At 37.1% G+C, this 17,511-nt stretch overlaps 1 protein-coding gene across 7 annotated transcripts in view; it reads right to left on the bottom strand.

Moving 5' to 3' along the window:
• LOC106052086 (neo-calmodulin-like) overlaps positions 1 to 17,511 on the bottom strand; it is a 137,498-nt gene that overhangs the window by 6,633 nt on the left and 113,354 nt on the right. For all 7 annotated transcript variants that reach the window (XM_056015379.1, XM_056015378.1, XM_056015374.1 and 4 more), the window contains one exon: positions 11,160 to 11,307. In XM_056015379.1, the coding sequence (XP_055871354.1) occupies positions 11,160 to 11,307 (148 nt within the window). The remainder of the gene's footprint in view (positions 1 to 11,159; positions 11,308 to 17,511) is intronic.

Here is a 17,511-nt window from a genome sequence, read left to right on the forward strand (position 1 = left end):
CCAAAAAAAAAAATTCCCCAGACTTCACCAGGACTCGAACCCGAGACTCTCAGGTTCGGAAGCAAAGCGGTTTACCACTTAGCCACCGCACAACCTCGTCGTGGTTGGGGTTGCTCATGTTAATGAACTGATACAAATACGGGAGAATCTCAAAATATATTGTGCTTCGAGCAGAACACTTGGCCTTTTTTTTTTCCCTTCGCAAACGTGATTGACTCCCGTTTGGTACTCACAAGATGTAGACCTGTATCTTGATCAATGACTAACGTTTGGTACTCACAAGATGTAGACCTGCATCTTGATCAATGACTCCCGTTTGGTACTCACAAGATGTAGACCTGCATCTTGATCAATGACTCCCGTTTGGTACTCACAAGATGTAGACCTGCATCTTGATCAATGACTCCCGTTTGGTACTCACAAGATGTAGACCTGTATCTTGATCAATGACTCCCGTTTGGTACTCACAAGATGTAGACCTGCATCTTGATCAATGACTCCCGTTTGGTACTCACAAGATGTAGACCTGTATCTTGATCAATGACTCCCGTTTGGTACTCACAAGATGTAGACCTGCATCTTGATCAATGACTCCCGTTTGGTACTCACAAGATGTAGACCTGTATCTTGATCAATGACTCCCGTTTGGTACTCACAAGATGTAGACCTGTATCTTGATCAATGACTCCCGTTTGGTACTCACAAGATGTAGACCTGCATCTTGATCAATGACTCCCGTTTGGTACTCACAAGATGTAGACCTGCATCTTGATCAATGACTCCCGTTTGGTACTCACAAGATGTAGACCTGCATCTTGATCAATGACTCCCGTTTGGTACTCACAAGATGTAGACCTGTATCTTGATCAATGACTCCCGTTTGGTACTCACAAGATGTAGACCTGCATCTTGATCAATGACTCCCGTTTGGTACTCACAAGATGTAGACCTGTATCTTGATCAATGACTCCCGTTTGGTACTCACAAGATGTAGACCTGCATCTTGATCAATGACTCCCGTTTGGTACTCACAAGATGTAGACCTGTATCTTGATCAATGACTCCCGTTTGGTACTCACAAGATGTAGACCTGCATCTTGATCAATGACTCCCGTTTGGTACTCACAAGATGTAGACCTGCATCTTGATCAATGACTCCCGTTTGGTACTCACAAGATGTAGACCTGTATCTTGATCAATGACTCCCGTTTGGTACTCACAAGATGTAGACCTGTATCTTGATCAATGACTCCCGTTTGGTACTCACAAGATGTAGACCTGCATCTTGATCAATGACTCCCGTTTGGTACTCACAAGATGTAGACCTGCATCTTGATCAATGACTCCCGTTTGGTACTCACAAGATGTAGACCTGCATCTTGATCAATGACTCCCGTTTGGTACTCACAAGATGTAGACCTGTATCTTGATCAATGACTCCCGTTTGGTACTCACAAGATGTAGACCTGCATCTTGATCAATGACTCCCGTTTGGTACTCACAAGATGTAGACCTGTATCTTGATCAATGACTCCCGTTTGTTACTCACAAGATGTAGACCTGCATCTTGATCAATGACTCCCGTTTGGTACTCACAAGATGTAGACCTGTATCTTGATCAATGACTGCGGTATCGTTTCACAAGATGTAGACATGTAAACAGATTGCAGTATTGTTTCACTCATAGGAAGTCCCACGCATGTGTTCAGTCTATGTGTTCATATCAAATTTTACAGCTAACTACACTCATAATTGTAACATTAAACTCTTTTGACTTTTTCAAATCAATTGTCAACAAAGCACCTTCACTGTAATCTTTCTTGAATGTCAAAGTTGCATGATTCTCATCTTAACATAGACATAGAAATACATGCATATCATATCCATAGTAGTCCCAATGACTTCCGCCATCAAACGGTGTTCACCTTAAGGGTCAAGGTGACCGCAATTGGCTTTCAAATCAGGGGTCCCGATTGAGATTGAAACATTTTTCCTGTAACTGCATAAACTTTTTGAAGGCGACCTAGTTATCAAAGTCATCATTGTTTCGCAAAACATCAGCAGACATTGCTTACCTTCGTTGGTTATCTATTACCTTCTCAGAGTCTTTTTTGGAAATCTGCCGAACAGAAGAGTTATCGTTTGTCCGCTGTACGGAGATATCTCAATACTAAAAATGTGATTTTAGACTGTCTGCATCGTTCGCTCAATATAAATTAGACTTGTAAAACTCAGCGTGCAGATATTTACGATCAGCAGTGAAATGGACGATGTATCGTACACAACAACGCTAAGCGAATGAAGTAAATAAAGTGTGAGATGACATACATCAAAGTTTAATGGCTTTTTACTGGCTTCTTAATGGCTTCTCACGGGCAAGGTTCGAACCCGGGATTTTCTAACTACAGTCCAGAGCGATTACCACACGACCAGGAAGCCAAGCCTACAACCAATATGCTAAAATCTTTAAAACAATGGGACTTCCCTTTCGAGAGATCATCTATCTTGAATATCCTACAAGTGTCTTTGATACGAACAAGTTAAATGTTCTACAAGTGTCTTTGATACGGACAAGTTAAATGTTCTACAAGTGTCTTTGATACGGACAAGTTAAATGTTCTACAAGTGTCTTTGATACGGACAAGTTAAATGTTCTACAAGTGTCTTTGATACGGACAAGTTAAATGTTCTACAAGTGTCTTTGATACGGACAAGTTAAATGTTCTACAAGTGTCTTTGATACGGACAAGTTAAATGTTCTACAAGTGTCTTTGATACGGACAAGTTAAATGTTCTACAAGTGTCTTTGATACGGACAAGTTAAATGTTCTACAAGTGTCTTTGATACGGACAAGTTAAATGTTCTACAAGTGTCTTTGATACGGACAAGTTAAATGTTCTACAAGTGTCTTTGATACGGACAAGTTAAATGTTCTACAAGTGTCTTTGATACGGACAAGTTAAATGTTCTACAAGTGTCTTTGATACGGACAAGTTAAATGTTCTACAAGTGTCTTTGATACGGACAAGTTAAATGTTCTACAAGTGTCTTTGATACGGACAAGTTAAATGTTCTACAAGTGTCTTTGATACGGACAAGTTAAATGTTCTACAAGTGTCTTTGATACGGACAAGTTAAATGTTCTACAAGTGTCTTTGATACGGACAAGTTAAATGTTCTACAAGTGTCTTTGATACGGACAAGTTAAATGTTCTACAAGTGTCTTTGATACGGACAAGTTAAATGTTCTACAAGTGTCTTTGATACGGACAAGTTAAATGTTCTACAAGTGTCTTTGATACGGACAAGTTAAATGTTCTACAAGTGTCTTTGATACGGACAAGTTAAATGTTCTACAAGTGTCTTTGATACGGACAAGTTAAATGTTCTACAAGTGTCTTTGATACGGACAAGTTAAATGTTCTACAAGTGTCTTTGATACGGACAAGTTAAATGTTCTACAAGTGTCTTTGATACGGACAAGTTAAATGTTCTACAAGTGTCTTTGATACGGACAAGTTAAATGTTCTACAAGTGTCTTTGATACGGACAAGTTAAATGTTCTACAAGTGTCTTTGATACGGACAAGTTAAATGTTCTACAAGTGTCTTTGATACGGACAAGTTAAATGTTCTACAAGTGTCTTTGATACGGACAAGTTAAATGTTCTACAAGTGTCTTTGATACGGACAAGTTAAATGTTCTACAAGTGTCTTTGATACGGACAAGTTAAATGTTCTACAAGTGTCTTTGATACGGACAAGTTAAATGTTCTACAAGTGTCTTTGATACGGACAAGTTAAATGTTCTACAAGTGTCTTTGATACGGACAAGTTAAATGTTCTACAAGTGTCTTTGATACGGACAAGTTAAATGTTCTACAAGTGTCTTTGATACGGACAAGTTAAATGTTCTACAAGTGTCTTTGATACGGACAAGTTAAATGTTCTACAAGTGTCTTTGATACGGACAAGTTAAATGTTCTACAAGTGTCTTTGATACGGACAAGTTAAATGTTCTACAAGTGTCTTTGATACGGACAAGTTAAATGTTCTACAAGTGTCTTTGATACGGACAAGTTAAATGTTCTACAAGTGTCTTTGATACGGACAAGTTAAATGTTCTACAAGTGTCTTTGATACGGACAAGTTAAATGTTCTACAAGTGTCTTTGATACGGACAAGTTAAATGTTCTACAAGTGTCTTTGATACGGACAAGTTAAATGTTCTACAAGTGTCTTTGATACGGACAAGTTAAATGTTCTACAAGTGTCTTTGATACGGACAAGTTAAATGTTCTACAAGTGTCTTTGATACGGACAAGTTAAATGTTCTACAAGTGTCTTTGATACGGACAAGTTAAATGTTCTACAAGTGTCTTTGATACGGACAAGTTAAATGTTCTACAAGTGTCTTTGATACGGACAAGTTAAATGTTCTACAAGTGTCTTTGATACGGACAAGTTAAATGTTCTACAAGTGTCTTTGATACGGACAAGTTAAATGTTCTACAAGTGTCTTTGATACGGACAAGTTAAATGTTCTACAAGTGTCTTTGATACGGACAAGTTAAATGTTCTACAAGTGTCTTTGATACGGACAAGTTAAATGTTCTACAAGTGTCTTTGATACGGACAAGTTAAATGTTCTACAAGTGTCTTTGATACGGACAAGTTAAATGTTCTACAAGTGTCTTTGATACGGACAAGTTAAATGTTCTACAAGTGTCTTTGATACGGACAAGTTAAATGTTCTACAAGTGTCTTTGATACGGACAAGTTAAATGTTCTACAAGTGTCTTTGATACGGACAAGTTAAATGTTCTACAAGTGTCTTTGATACGGACAAGTTAAATGTTCTACAAGTGTCTTTGATACGGACAAGTTAAATGTTCTACAAGTGTCTTTGATACGGACAAGTTAAATGTTCTACAAGTGTCTTTGATACGGACAAGTTAAATGTTCTACAAGTGTCTTTGATACGGACAAGTTAAATGTTCTACAAGTGTCTTTGATACGGACAAGTTAAATGTTCTACAAGTGTCTTTGATACGGACAAGTTAAATGTTCTACAAGTGTCTTTGATACGGACAAGTTAAATGTTCTACAAGTGTCTTTGATACGGACAAGTTAAATGTTCTACAAGTGTCTTTGATACGGACAAGTTAAATGTTCTACAAGTGTCTTTGATACGGACAAGTTAAATGTTCTACAAGTGTCTTTGATACGGACAAGTTAAATGTTCTACAAGTGTCTTTGATACGGACAAGTTAAATGTTCTACAAGTGTCTTTGATACGGACAAGTTAAATGTTCTACAAGTGTCTTTGATACGGACAAGTTAAATGTTCTACAAGTGTCTTTGATACGGACAAGTTAAATGTTCTACAAGTGTCTTTGATACGGACAAGTTAAATGTTCTACAAGTGTCTTTGATACGGACAAGTTAAATGTTCTACAAGTGTCTTTGATACGGACAAGTTAAATGTTCTACAAGTGTCTTTGATACGGACAAGTTAAATGTTCTACAAGTGTCTTTGATACGGACAAGTTAAATGTTCTACAAGTGTCTTTGATACGGACAAGTTAAATGTTCTACAAGTGTCTTTGATACGGACAAGTTAAATGTTCTACAAGTGTCTTTGATACGGACAAGTTAAATGTTCTACAAGTGTCTTTGATACGGACAAGTTAAATGTTCTACAAGTGTCTTTGATACGGACAAGTTAAATGTTCTACAAGTGTCTTTGATACGGACAAGTTAAATGTTCTACAAGTGTCTTTGATACGGACAAGTTAAATGTTCTACAAGTGTCTTTGATACGGACAAGTTAAATGTTCTACAAGTGTCTTTGATACGGACAAGTTAAATGTTCTACAAGTGTCTTTGATACGGACAAGTTAAATGTTCTACAAGTGTCTTTGATACGGACAAGTTAAATGTTCTACAAGTGTCTTTGATACGGACAAGTTAAATGTTCTACAAGTGTCTTTGATACGGACAAGTTAAATGTTCTACAAGTGTCTTTGATACGGACAAGTTAAATGTTCTACAAGTGTCTTTGATACGGACAAGTTAAATGTTCTACAAGTGTCTTTGATACGGACAAGTTAAATGTTCTACAAGTGTCTTTGATACGGACAAGTTAAATGTTCTACAAGTGTCTTTGATACGGACAAGTTAAATGTTCTACAAGTGTCTTTGATACGGACAAGTTAAATGTTCTACAAGTGTCTTTGATACGGACAAGTTAAATGTTCTACAAGTGTCTTTGATACGGACAAGTTAAATGTTCTACAAGTGTCTTTGATACGGACAAGTTAAATGTTCTACAAGTGTCTTTGATACGGACAAGTTAAATGTTCTACAAGTGTCTTTGATACGGACAAGTTAAATGTTCTACAAGTGTCTTTGATACGGACAAGTTAAATGTTCTACAAGTGTCTTTGATACGGACAAGTTAAATGTTCTACAAGTGTCTTTGATACGGACAAGTTAAATGTTCTACAAGTGTCTTTGATACGGACAAGTTAAATGTTCTACAAGTGTCTTTGATACGGACAAGTTAAATGTTCTACAAGTGTCTTTGATACGGACAAGTTAAATGTTCTACAAGTGTCTTTGATACGGACAAGTTAAATGTTCTACAAGTGTCTTTGATACGGACAAGTTAAATGTTCTACAAGTGTCTTTGATACGGACAAGTTAAATGTTCTACAAGTGTCTTTGATACGGACAAGTTAAATGTTCTACAAGTGTCTTTGATACGGACAAGTTAAATGTTCTACAAGTGTCTTTGATACGGACAAGTTAAATGTTCTACAAGTGTCTTTGATACGGACAAGTTAAATGTTCTACAAGTGTCTTTGATACGGACAAGTTAAATGTTCTACAAGTGTCTTTGATACGGACAAGTTAAATGTTCTACAAGTGTCTTTGATACGGACAAGTTAAATGTTCTACAAGTGTCTTTGATACGGACAAGTTAAATGTTCTACAAGTGTCTTTGATACGGACAAGTTAAATGTTCTACAAGTGTCTTTGATACGGACAAGTTAAATGTTCTACAAGTGTCTTTGATACGGACAAGTTAAATGTTCTACAAGTGTCTTTGATACGGACAAGTTAAATGTTCTACAAGTGTCTTTGATACGGACAAGTTAAATGTTCTACAAGTGTCTTTGATACGGACAAGTTAAATGTTCTACAAGTGTCTTTGATACGGACAAGTTAAATGTTCTACAAGTGTCTTTGATACGGACAAGTTAAATGTTCTACAAGTGTCTTTGATACGGACAAGTTAAATGTTCTACAAGTGTCTTTGATACGGACAAGTTAAATGTTCTACAAGTGTCTTTGATACGGACAAGTTAAATGTTCTACAAGTGTCTTTGATACGGACAAGTTAAATGTTCTACAAGTGTCTTTGATACGGACAAGTTAAATGTTCTACAAGTGTCTTTGATACGGACAAGTTAAATGTTCTACAAGTGTCTTTGATACGGACAAGTTAAATGTTCTACAAGTGTCTTTGATACGGACAAGTTAAATGTTCTACAAGTGTCTTTGATACGGACAAGTTAAATGTTCTACAAGTGTCTTTGATACGGACAAGTTAAATGTTCTACAAGTGTCTTTGATACGGACAAGTTAAATGTTCTACAAGTGTCTTTGATACGGACAAGTTAAATGTTCTACAAGTGTCTTTGATACGGACAAGTTAAATGTTCTACAAGTGTCTTTGATACGGACAAGTTAAATGTTCTACAAGTGTCTTTGATACGGACAAGTTAAATGTTCTACAAGTGTCTTTGATACGGACAAGTTAAATGTTCTACAAGTGTCTTTGATACGGACAAGTTAAATGTTCTACAAGTGTCTTTGATACGGACAAGTTAAATGTTCTACAAGTGTCTTTGATACGGACAAGTTAAATGTTCTACAAGTGTCTTTGATACGGACAAGTTAAATGTTCTACAAGTGTCTTTGATACGGACAAGTTAAATGTTCTACAAGTGTCTTTGATACGGACAAGTTAAATGTTCTACAAGTGTCTTTGATACGGACAAGTTAAATGTTCTACAAGTGTCTTTGATACGGACAAGTTAAATGTTCTACAAGTGTCTTTGATACGGACAAGTTAAATGTTCTACAAGTGTCTTTGATACGGACAAGTTAAATGTTCTACTAGGTCAATGAAACAAAAAACAAACAAAAACAAAAAAGAAAAACTTAAAAAACACTATTCATTTTTAAACATGTTTGTTACTATTCATTTTTAAACATGTTTGTTACTATTCATTTTTAAACATGTTTGTTACTATTCATTTTTAAACATGTTTGTTACTATTCATTTTTAAACATGTTTGTTACTATTCATTTTTAAACATGTTTGTTACTATTCATTTTTAAACATGTTTGTTACTATTCATTTTTAAACATGTTTGTTACTATTCATGCGTTCTATTTATTCATGGCATTGTGTTTTTGACTTGATCTACAAGTTGAACAAGTAATTTCCGGCTTTATAAATAATGCTTCAACACGCTCAGTACTTGGAAGCTGGAGCAGAGCGCCCTGACCTGCGTGATCAAAATTTAAGTGTGTGTGTGTGTGTGTTGCGGAGGGGGATGATTCAGAGAGAGATATAGCCTAGGAGGCATCAGGTGGATATAGCAGAAGGTTATACCGGAAGCTGCTCTTCATAGTCTCATGTGAAGTGTGCACTTATGATATTCCATGGTTGGAGAGTGTAAAGAAAACTTAATAGACCTCAGCAAGACAACTTTGCATTAGGTGTGGGAAAATGTGGGTCGTAACTGGGTTTGCATTTATCGGGTCATCCTTGATCTTCGAAATCGATAACTCTACCATTCTGTGTAAGGTTTTAGTTTAAGATCAGAAACACACAAGATATAGATAATGTTTAAGGGAAACTGTCAAATTATTTCCCCTTTCAGACCTTTTAGTGCAATCTATGGGGCAGGTGATGTAAATACCATCAGTTTTTATCTTCCTATGCCCCAGGGTTAATGAGGGTGTCAAGTGGTCAGCACAACCGCCAACCACCTTTGCTTTTCCAACTCATGTCAAAAACCCACCAGACTTGGGTTGAATCAGGTCGTCCTGAAACTCAAAACTTCAGTCTTCAACAAGATATGATTATTATTATTATTATTACATTTGTATTGCGCATCTTCAGCGTGCTCTCTTGTCCACTATCTTGTAAGGGCACGTGGGGTACATTGTACCTATTGTTCCATCACTCAGTCTACAAGTCACAAGCAGACAAGTACGAGCTCTTGAAGTGTCAATACTGGGCTGGGTGCATTATTTTCATGTGACGTGATTGCAGACAATCAAGATTTAGATGTACAGTTTTTTAAGGAGGAAGGTAGTAGTAAGTTTATTGATCGTTTTTAGTTCTTAGTTTTGTTAATCTGGAAGTACACTTAGTACTTTAAGTAAACAGTTAATACTACAATAGGTCACATAAGTGAAAATACGTATTTTAATCATTTTCAAAGTGTTATTAAAATCTGATTTCGGTTTCATTTTTGTCTGGATCGAGATTATCAAAACGCATTGCTCACTGAACAATTGAGCCACTGGGGCCGCCTACGAGTTAGTGAGAAAATACTAAATCCCATTGATTTCCTGTTTTTAGTAAGTTAGTAAGTTACTTTTGTGCTCTTCATTGACAAGCGCATTAATATAGAGATAAATAAAATATGAATTATGAAGCTTTAGTTATTTCTTTAATCCAATTTTCTGAGCCCAATTACATCAAAGATGTCTAATCGCCAGGGTGCCGTTGTGCTTGCTGCCTAGAAAGTGAAATGCGTTTACGCCCCTGTACTGGCCTGTAGTTATCATTTTGTTCTAACCTTCTACCAAGTGATTTTATCTGATTCTCTCTTGTCCGCCCTCCACTTTTGCCCCCAAATATCAGTCTAAAAGGGCACGAGCTTTTGTGAGCAGCTGCCGTTTAATAAATGATAAATAAAAGGACATGCCACCCTTTTCGACAATAGCAAAATCACGCAAAAAAAAATAAATGGCTAGATTATTGTGAAAACACTAAATACCTAGAATAGTATCTGGGAACAAGAGCACTACATCTGCAGATATTGTTGAATGTTTTTATGCACATAAAATGGATATAAACATTGACGACCATCTTATTGCGTCTGTCTGTATTTCATGTGTAGCCACTTGTCAGACTTTAATAGACTTCAATTATTTGCCAAATATATAAAAACATGCAAAATGAAAACCACAGTATTTACAAATAAAATTTAAGTTTTGGAAAAAAGGAGGTAACATTGATCATTCATTCATCTTATCGCTTTTACTTTGCTGCTTATGGTAGTACTTAGATGATGACACACATTCAACCAACATTAGTTGAATAAACTACATCAAAGAAAAGCTACAATATTCTGGAATAGTGGAAGTCGAAACCGCGAACGATCCAGTCAACAGGTGGAAGCACCGAAACCCCTCACCTGAGATGATCTCCGATCGGCAACAGGACAGGAAAGCTTAGGCCTACCCTAGTGCCCTGGAAAGAAACTGCTATTTGAGCATAGTGCGGCCATGCATTCAAGTGAAACTGCAAATACAGCTCTTGGTGCTGCAGACTTTCTTGCAAGTCATGCACCATAGTTATTGCTGACTCACAACAGTTCGACAACGGCTATCATTGGTATCAACATTTGGACTGAACTGGGCAAAGAGTATACAGCCATGGGTCAGTGTACATCCTGCACTGCGCTTTAATTCTCTGTTAACGACCTTTCTAGCCTCCACCATGCATTGTCTCGTACATGGCGCCTCAAATACTGCCAGACACCCGTAGCATGATTTTAGCCCCTTCTCATGTACCCACTCTCGGAGAATAGTCGTAGCTTGTTGAAGCGAGACCATTCGTTATAATAGGCCTAAACACTGACCTGCGACGTCGCAACCTTTGGACTGTTGAGACCAATAGCTCGTAGCCACGTGCCTGTGACGTGGCAACACATTTTTTTTCTAACCTGCCCACAGATAGTGACATTGCATGTCAGTATTCAGGTATTCTATGACGATTGGTCTCGGTTGAAGCGCACCTGGGGGCCACGAAATCTCTCACCATCCACTGGCACTTAACCAGTTACCTTCATAGTTAATCTTGCCGTCCTTGTCGATGTCCGCCTGCTTCATCATGTCGTTCAGCTCCTTGTCAGAGAGCGGTTCCCCGAGGTTTTTCATAGCTGTCTTCAGTTCTGCCGCATCGATTACGCCGTCACCGTTCTGATCAAACACCTGGGAAGGAAAGAACAAACATGAAAAAGTTTATTAAAAAAAATGGCTTAGCAAAAAGAAGACACAAGCAGAGTTCCCCCCCCCCCTGTTGTTGCTCGGTCGTTGGTTTGTAGCTCCAATCAGCTAGTGAAACTAAACCGAGGTAGGCGTATTGAATTTCTATTGTAGAAATTTCAATAAACTTTTAAGACATATTTCTATGTAAAGAAACAAGAAGTTAATATTTAGTTATTTATACATTGATTCAACTTGAAAGTAGACGTACATGGAAACAAAGGAAATTACACTTATACTGGATGATCTGGGCGACTGCGTTGAACATACATACAGGTCCGCGTAATATTGTCATTTTTCTTTTGCTCTAAAAACGGTGTATATGTTTTTGCATAAATATGCATAAAAATAATTTATAAGACAATGAAAAGAGGCGAGTTGCTATTATTCCGGAGGGATTGACTTCGTAATACAAACTCTACTCAAAGGGTACTTTGGAGAAAAACAAGTTGAGAGTCGCTGTCTTGGAACCAGCAGTCTAGACATTCGTCAGTTAATTTCGGATTTCTTTTACCTTAACCTATGACTACTTCGTCCTCATTTCTTCTTTTTTTATGATGATTTTGTCCTGACCAAGCTATAAATAGATTCCAAATATATAACGTATGCCTCCTATATAACATTGCGTCACCCGCGTTACATACTCTCTAGCCCAGAATCTGCCCTACTATTTTGGAAAGGTCAATAGTGAAGATCAGATAATGCAACCGATATTGAAAGAGATTACTCCGCGCCAGCTATGACGCTAAAAATTATTATGCAATACCTGTGCTCTTGATGTGCTGGAGTAAAGAGTTCCTTTGGAAATAAATTTCGACATTGAATCGCTGGGTGTTAATCAGGGGCGAAGCAAGCCATCTCTTGTGTGTGCGGGGGTGGGGGTGGCTTGACCTCTTTGGCCCCTGCAATTTGCGTAATATTTAATTTTTAATGTAAAAACACTCATTAAGGCCCCCCCCCCTCAAGTGGGGGCCCGGGGGGGATTTTTCAAATTCTCTCTCCTCCTTCCCCACTCTAGCTACGCCACTGGTGTTAATACTTGTTCGTTGGTTTCTAGCTACAAAGCCGTATTTTGCTTTAAGAAATGTCTTTCGGTGTAAACTGAATCTTAAAGATCCAGGTGTAAACAAAGAGCACATAACCGGCGCGTAACGAACTAAATTACGAACATTCCGTACGTAGACTAAATACAAACATTAAAAAAATGCAAAACAAAAATAGTAATAAAAAACAAACACACCCAAACACTCACTTGGTACAAATAAACAAAGAGAAAAACAGATGTGTCCTTCTTGAAATGTATGTACAAACAACAACAAACACCAGTAAATTAAAATAAGCAACTTGAAACAAGTCAGACTGACTCATCTGGCTGTACAGACTATTACATCACTACGTCATGTAGTTGGTGTATTATAATACTAACTGAGGCGAATTGACAGAATTTACGATACACAATCAGTAACCAGCAAAATATTTTTAAAAATACTTTTTCAAAAAGGTATTATAAGGGAAAGCCATATCTCCCGATACTGTAAGATTTATTTCCCCTTTTCTATATTAAACATATTTAATTAACTAATTACCACTAATTATTAAATTAATTGGTTAATTTTTTGATTGGTTGATATTTCGTTAGGGACAATGAATAATTGCAGAGTTTCAACTTTTATCCCAGAACGAAAAGTGGGAGCAATAACGTTTTACTAATTTATAACAGACAGACAGGCAGGCAGACAGACAGGCAGACACATAGACAGGCAGACAGAAAGACAGACAGAAAGACAGCTTGAGCTAATATAAGTTTTGTACAAATATGAAACAAAATGTGTTCTTGATTAATCTTGATGTTTTTCATGCATTTGATTAAACATTCACCATGGTTAAGTCTTAAATCAAAATATAATTTTTCTTTATCAATTTTAAATTTTCCTGGCTGGGATTTCTTTCTTTCTTTTTTTTTTTATAAGTTATTTTATTTAGTCTTTAGCTTACTTCTTCTGTATGGCGTTTTAGAAATTTTAATTGAGTTTTTAAGAGTTTTTGACCTCATGATATAGTGTAGTGAGAATACTTTGTTTTCTGATCTGAAAATGCAGTGTATTGGGATTATTAATTTTTTTTTTTAGATTTTAGAACATACCATACTGATTGAGGTTGAATCTATTTCAGACTTTAGAATGTTGTGTATTGATGTCGTAATATCTTTTTTTAAAAATAATAAATGCTGTAGGACAGCGATGCCCAACCTAATTCAAGCTGCGGGCCATTTTAATTTCCGACACTGGTGTCGCGGGCCATATGACCAAAAAATGTTTAAAAAAAAACAAACAACAACTTGAAATTGACCTGAAACTATTTCATTAAAAACTCTTGGATCTAGTAATGACATTCATAATTTGGTATATTTGAAGTTTAACCTTAATCTATTTTTTTTCTACGTGTCTGGAAATGGCTTTAGTTCTCTACTTCAATTGTGAGCAACTTAGTAGTTATCTTCGCCATTAATACATGTTCTTGTCTCTTTTTATTCCCATGGATCCTCCACGTCATGATTGTTTTTTGATGCTGTTGTTATATGTTGTGTATTGAAACAGCTTGACTTTCTTTATAAAAAAAAGTTTGTTGGCTTATTTCCATGTTCCACAAAAAAGATTCGTTCAATGGTTCTGGTAGATTCTTAATTTCCTTTTCATAAAGGCACAAACGTTAAAGCTCTTGGTACCAATTTATCAGAGAAAAAGTGAGGGCCCTAACGTAGGTAAAGATACATTTTTCAACCTTCAAATTTTTAAAGGGGTGGGGAGATTTTCTAAACTTTATACCGACGTTTCGGCGGGCCGGATAGAACCTCGTCACGGGCCGGTTCTGGCCCGCGGGCCGTATTTTGAGCATCACTGCTGTAGGACGACCTCATCTAATGGGTACTTTTGTTTGATGTAAAGTTTGAGCAGTTATTTCTCCCACACCCATTCTCTGATCAATTTGAAACTTTACACAATTATTCATTGGCGAAGAGAATATATGAATCAATAGAAAAATTAACTAATTAGTGAATTAATTATTTGGTAATTTGGTAATTGATTATTTTGTTTAATATCGAAAAGGGAAATAAGTCGTACATTATAGACAGATGTAAGTGAAATAAAAATTGGTACGTAGGACACATTTTGTATTTGAGAGGGCGGGGATGGGCGTATAAGTGATATTAGAAGTCACGGGCCAAATGCATGCGTTTCGAAAAGGATGGGGGGGGGGCGTTATAAAGCGGGTCCTTCCAAACCAATAAAAACTCAAAGGCTATATCAGAGAAATTACGATTCTCAGGGTGAAAAATAAATTATGATTCCAGAGAGAGAGAGAGAGAGAGAGAGAGAGAGAGAGAGAGAGAGAGAGAGAGAGATGGAAAGAGAATGAGATCGGGCTGTTTCATTTCATTGTAACAGCTACAATAATTCATGGGCTAAAAGTATGTTGGGGGGTGTTAAGATGTGACCTGATTATTGGAAGCTCAAAATTAAAAATCCCTAGGGATCTTTCGGCCATAATAATCAATATAATATAAAGCCTTGAAACAAATCAATGGGCGCAGCTAATGCGTAATGCTTGTATAAAACCCGATGCCTTGCAGCTAAACCTAAAATCAGCTGCGAAGTTTCTGATGCCAAAAAGTATCTGCCGTTCTAATGAAAGGGGCGCGGTGGCTAAGTGGTTCAGCTCTTGGCTTACTAACCTGAGTTCCTGGGTTCGAATCTAGGTGAAGACTGGGATTTTGAATTTCGGGGTTCTTAGGGCACCCCTGAGTCCACCCAACTCTAATGGGTACCTGACTTTAGTTGTGGAAAGTAAAGGCGGTTGGTCGATCTGCTGACCTTACACCTTGCTCGTTAACCGTTGGCCAAAGAAACGCATGACCTTAGCATCATCTGCCCTATAGATCACAAGGTCTGAAAACGGAAACTTTACTTCTAATGGACTTATCAGCTGCGTGGAGAGAACTGCATTACAAAATGCCCAGGCTCTCATCCTATGAGATGGACCACGGTCATTCTAGATTGTAGGACTGAAGACATTTAGCCAATAGAAAACGTAGTAAATATTATTTAGGTCTGGAGGCGTGGTGGTTCAGTGGCAAAGCACATGGCTTCTAACAGGGGGTCCCGGGTTCAAATCCTGGTGAAGACATATTTTTTACTTTCTGGATCTTCCTCTGAGTCCACCCATCTCTAATGGGTACCTGACATTAGCTGGAGAAAAGTAAAGGCGGTTGGTCGTTTTGCTGGCCACATGACACTCTCGTTAACCGTCGACCATAGAAACAGATGATCTTTACATCAACAACCCCATAGATCACTAGGTCTGAGAGGGGAACTTAACTTACTATTAATTTTATAAAGTTGATCGTGGCACTCTGCGCCTCTAATTAATTTTCACGACTCTTTTTATTTCCCTTTTATTCTTCCATTTTTGTTCGCGGTCTTCCACTTGGCTTGTATCTTAAGTTGTATAAACTCACGGGGATTGACTGGCATTCGAAGAGACCCATTCAGTTTTATTGTCTCTGAGTTGGGTTATTATTGGTCAACCAGCATTTTCTAAACCAACGGGCACCAACGTTTTCCATTTTTTTTAAATGCAGATATTGGTTTATTTTCTCAACATTCCAATGAAGGTATAAATAGCTGTGTAGAGAGTGTAACCAATTCAGAACGAAAGTTTACCTTGTAGGTATTGATTGCTCTATTCAGTCTACTCCAACGAGGAGAGAAAGAGAGAGAGGTGGGAGAGACCAAGAGAAGATTGTTAAATTGAGAGATTGCGAGCAAACGAGAGAGCGAAATAAAAAAAAATGGACAAACAAAGGAGAGAAAGAGAGAGAGAGTGAGTGATAGAGAGAGAGAGAGAGAGAAGGAGAATGAGAGAAGAGAGAACGATGGAACGTTGATATAGACTGACAGACGCTATTGTATATGACCTGACATTTATAAAACCTGACATTTATAAAACAAGGTACAGAGAACCGCAACATTGACCAAGTTTCTATCCAATCGTATTAAATGATGATAACTAGGACAGAAGCATACGAAGCAAATAAAAGCACAATAGAAAGCCAACACGAGAGGGAAATAAAAGGGGTGGGTAAGGCTGGAGAGGCAGGACATAATTTGTTAGAATACTATAAAGGAAAAATAACAAAAGACATGAAATAGCTGTCTCTGCCACTTGTTGTATATATCTTGCCCCCCCCCCCTCACTACGCCTCTGCATGCGCCTTTACATACTGAACCTATGTACAAATAATAAGAAACTCAAAAATTAAAAGGTAACAGACAGGCAGTCTGACAGACAGACAGTATGATAGACATATAGGCAGACAGGACGGTTAATGCCTCATGGAATATCATTAAAAAGAAATAAATACATTGAAATTACTTTGTAAAATTGTTAGTAAACAGCAAACAGTTTCAGTGCCCAAAGATGAAGGAAACCAGACACCATACACAATGTAGGACAAAGCCCTTCAAAGAAAAAAAAAAGAAACAAGACTAAATAAAATTAAAAAACTAGGCTAAAAATGTAGATCCTTATGAAGAAACATGTCAGTAAACCATGGGCTGAAAACTACAAGATCAACATTTTTCAAAGCGACTTTTCCCATTAGTTCATCGTTTGAGCAAACAGATTACGTGTGGAAATCTATGAACGGTATTTTTCATTTCATTGCATTTTGTAAGAAAAATGGCTGTCATATTTTGTTCTCTTTTATCCACAGTGTGTCAATCAACATATGATGACTTTACATTTCAGATTTTTACATTCCAGTGTTTAAGCCAGAAGAGAAAGATCGGGCTAGTCACGACTCTGTGTACAAGCAAAAGAAGAGAGCTGACCAGGGGCTATTGGGTCACTTTCTGTGTTTATGTAAAAGGGGAGAAAATGTTGTATACTGCTAGATTTAATCATCTCGAAAACCTTGAAGAAATATTGAAGTAAACAAATGTAATTTACAAATATTGTTTTGTAAAAATCGATGGTGAAGATTTAAGTTTCAGAAGTTTGAAGAGAAGACTAACAATAACGTAAACTATCCAGTAACGTTTTTTTGCACGCTACTTCATAAGATTCTTAGAACTAGATATCATTGTCATT

This window comes from Biomphalaria glabrata, chromosome 17, assembly GCF_947242115.1.
Source record: "Biomphalaria glabrata chromosome 17, xgBioGlab47.1, whole genome shotgun sequence".
Taxonomy (NCBI): Eukaryota; Metazoa; Mollusca; class Gastropoda; family Planorbidae; genus Biomphalaria; species Biomphalaria glabrata.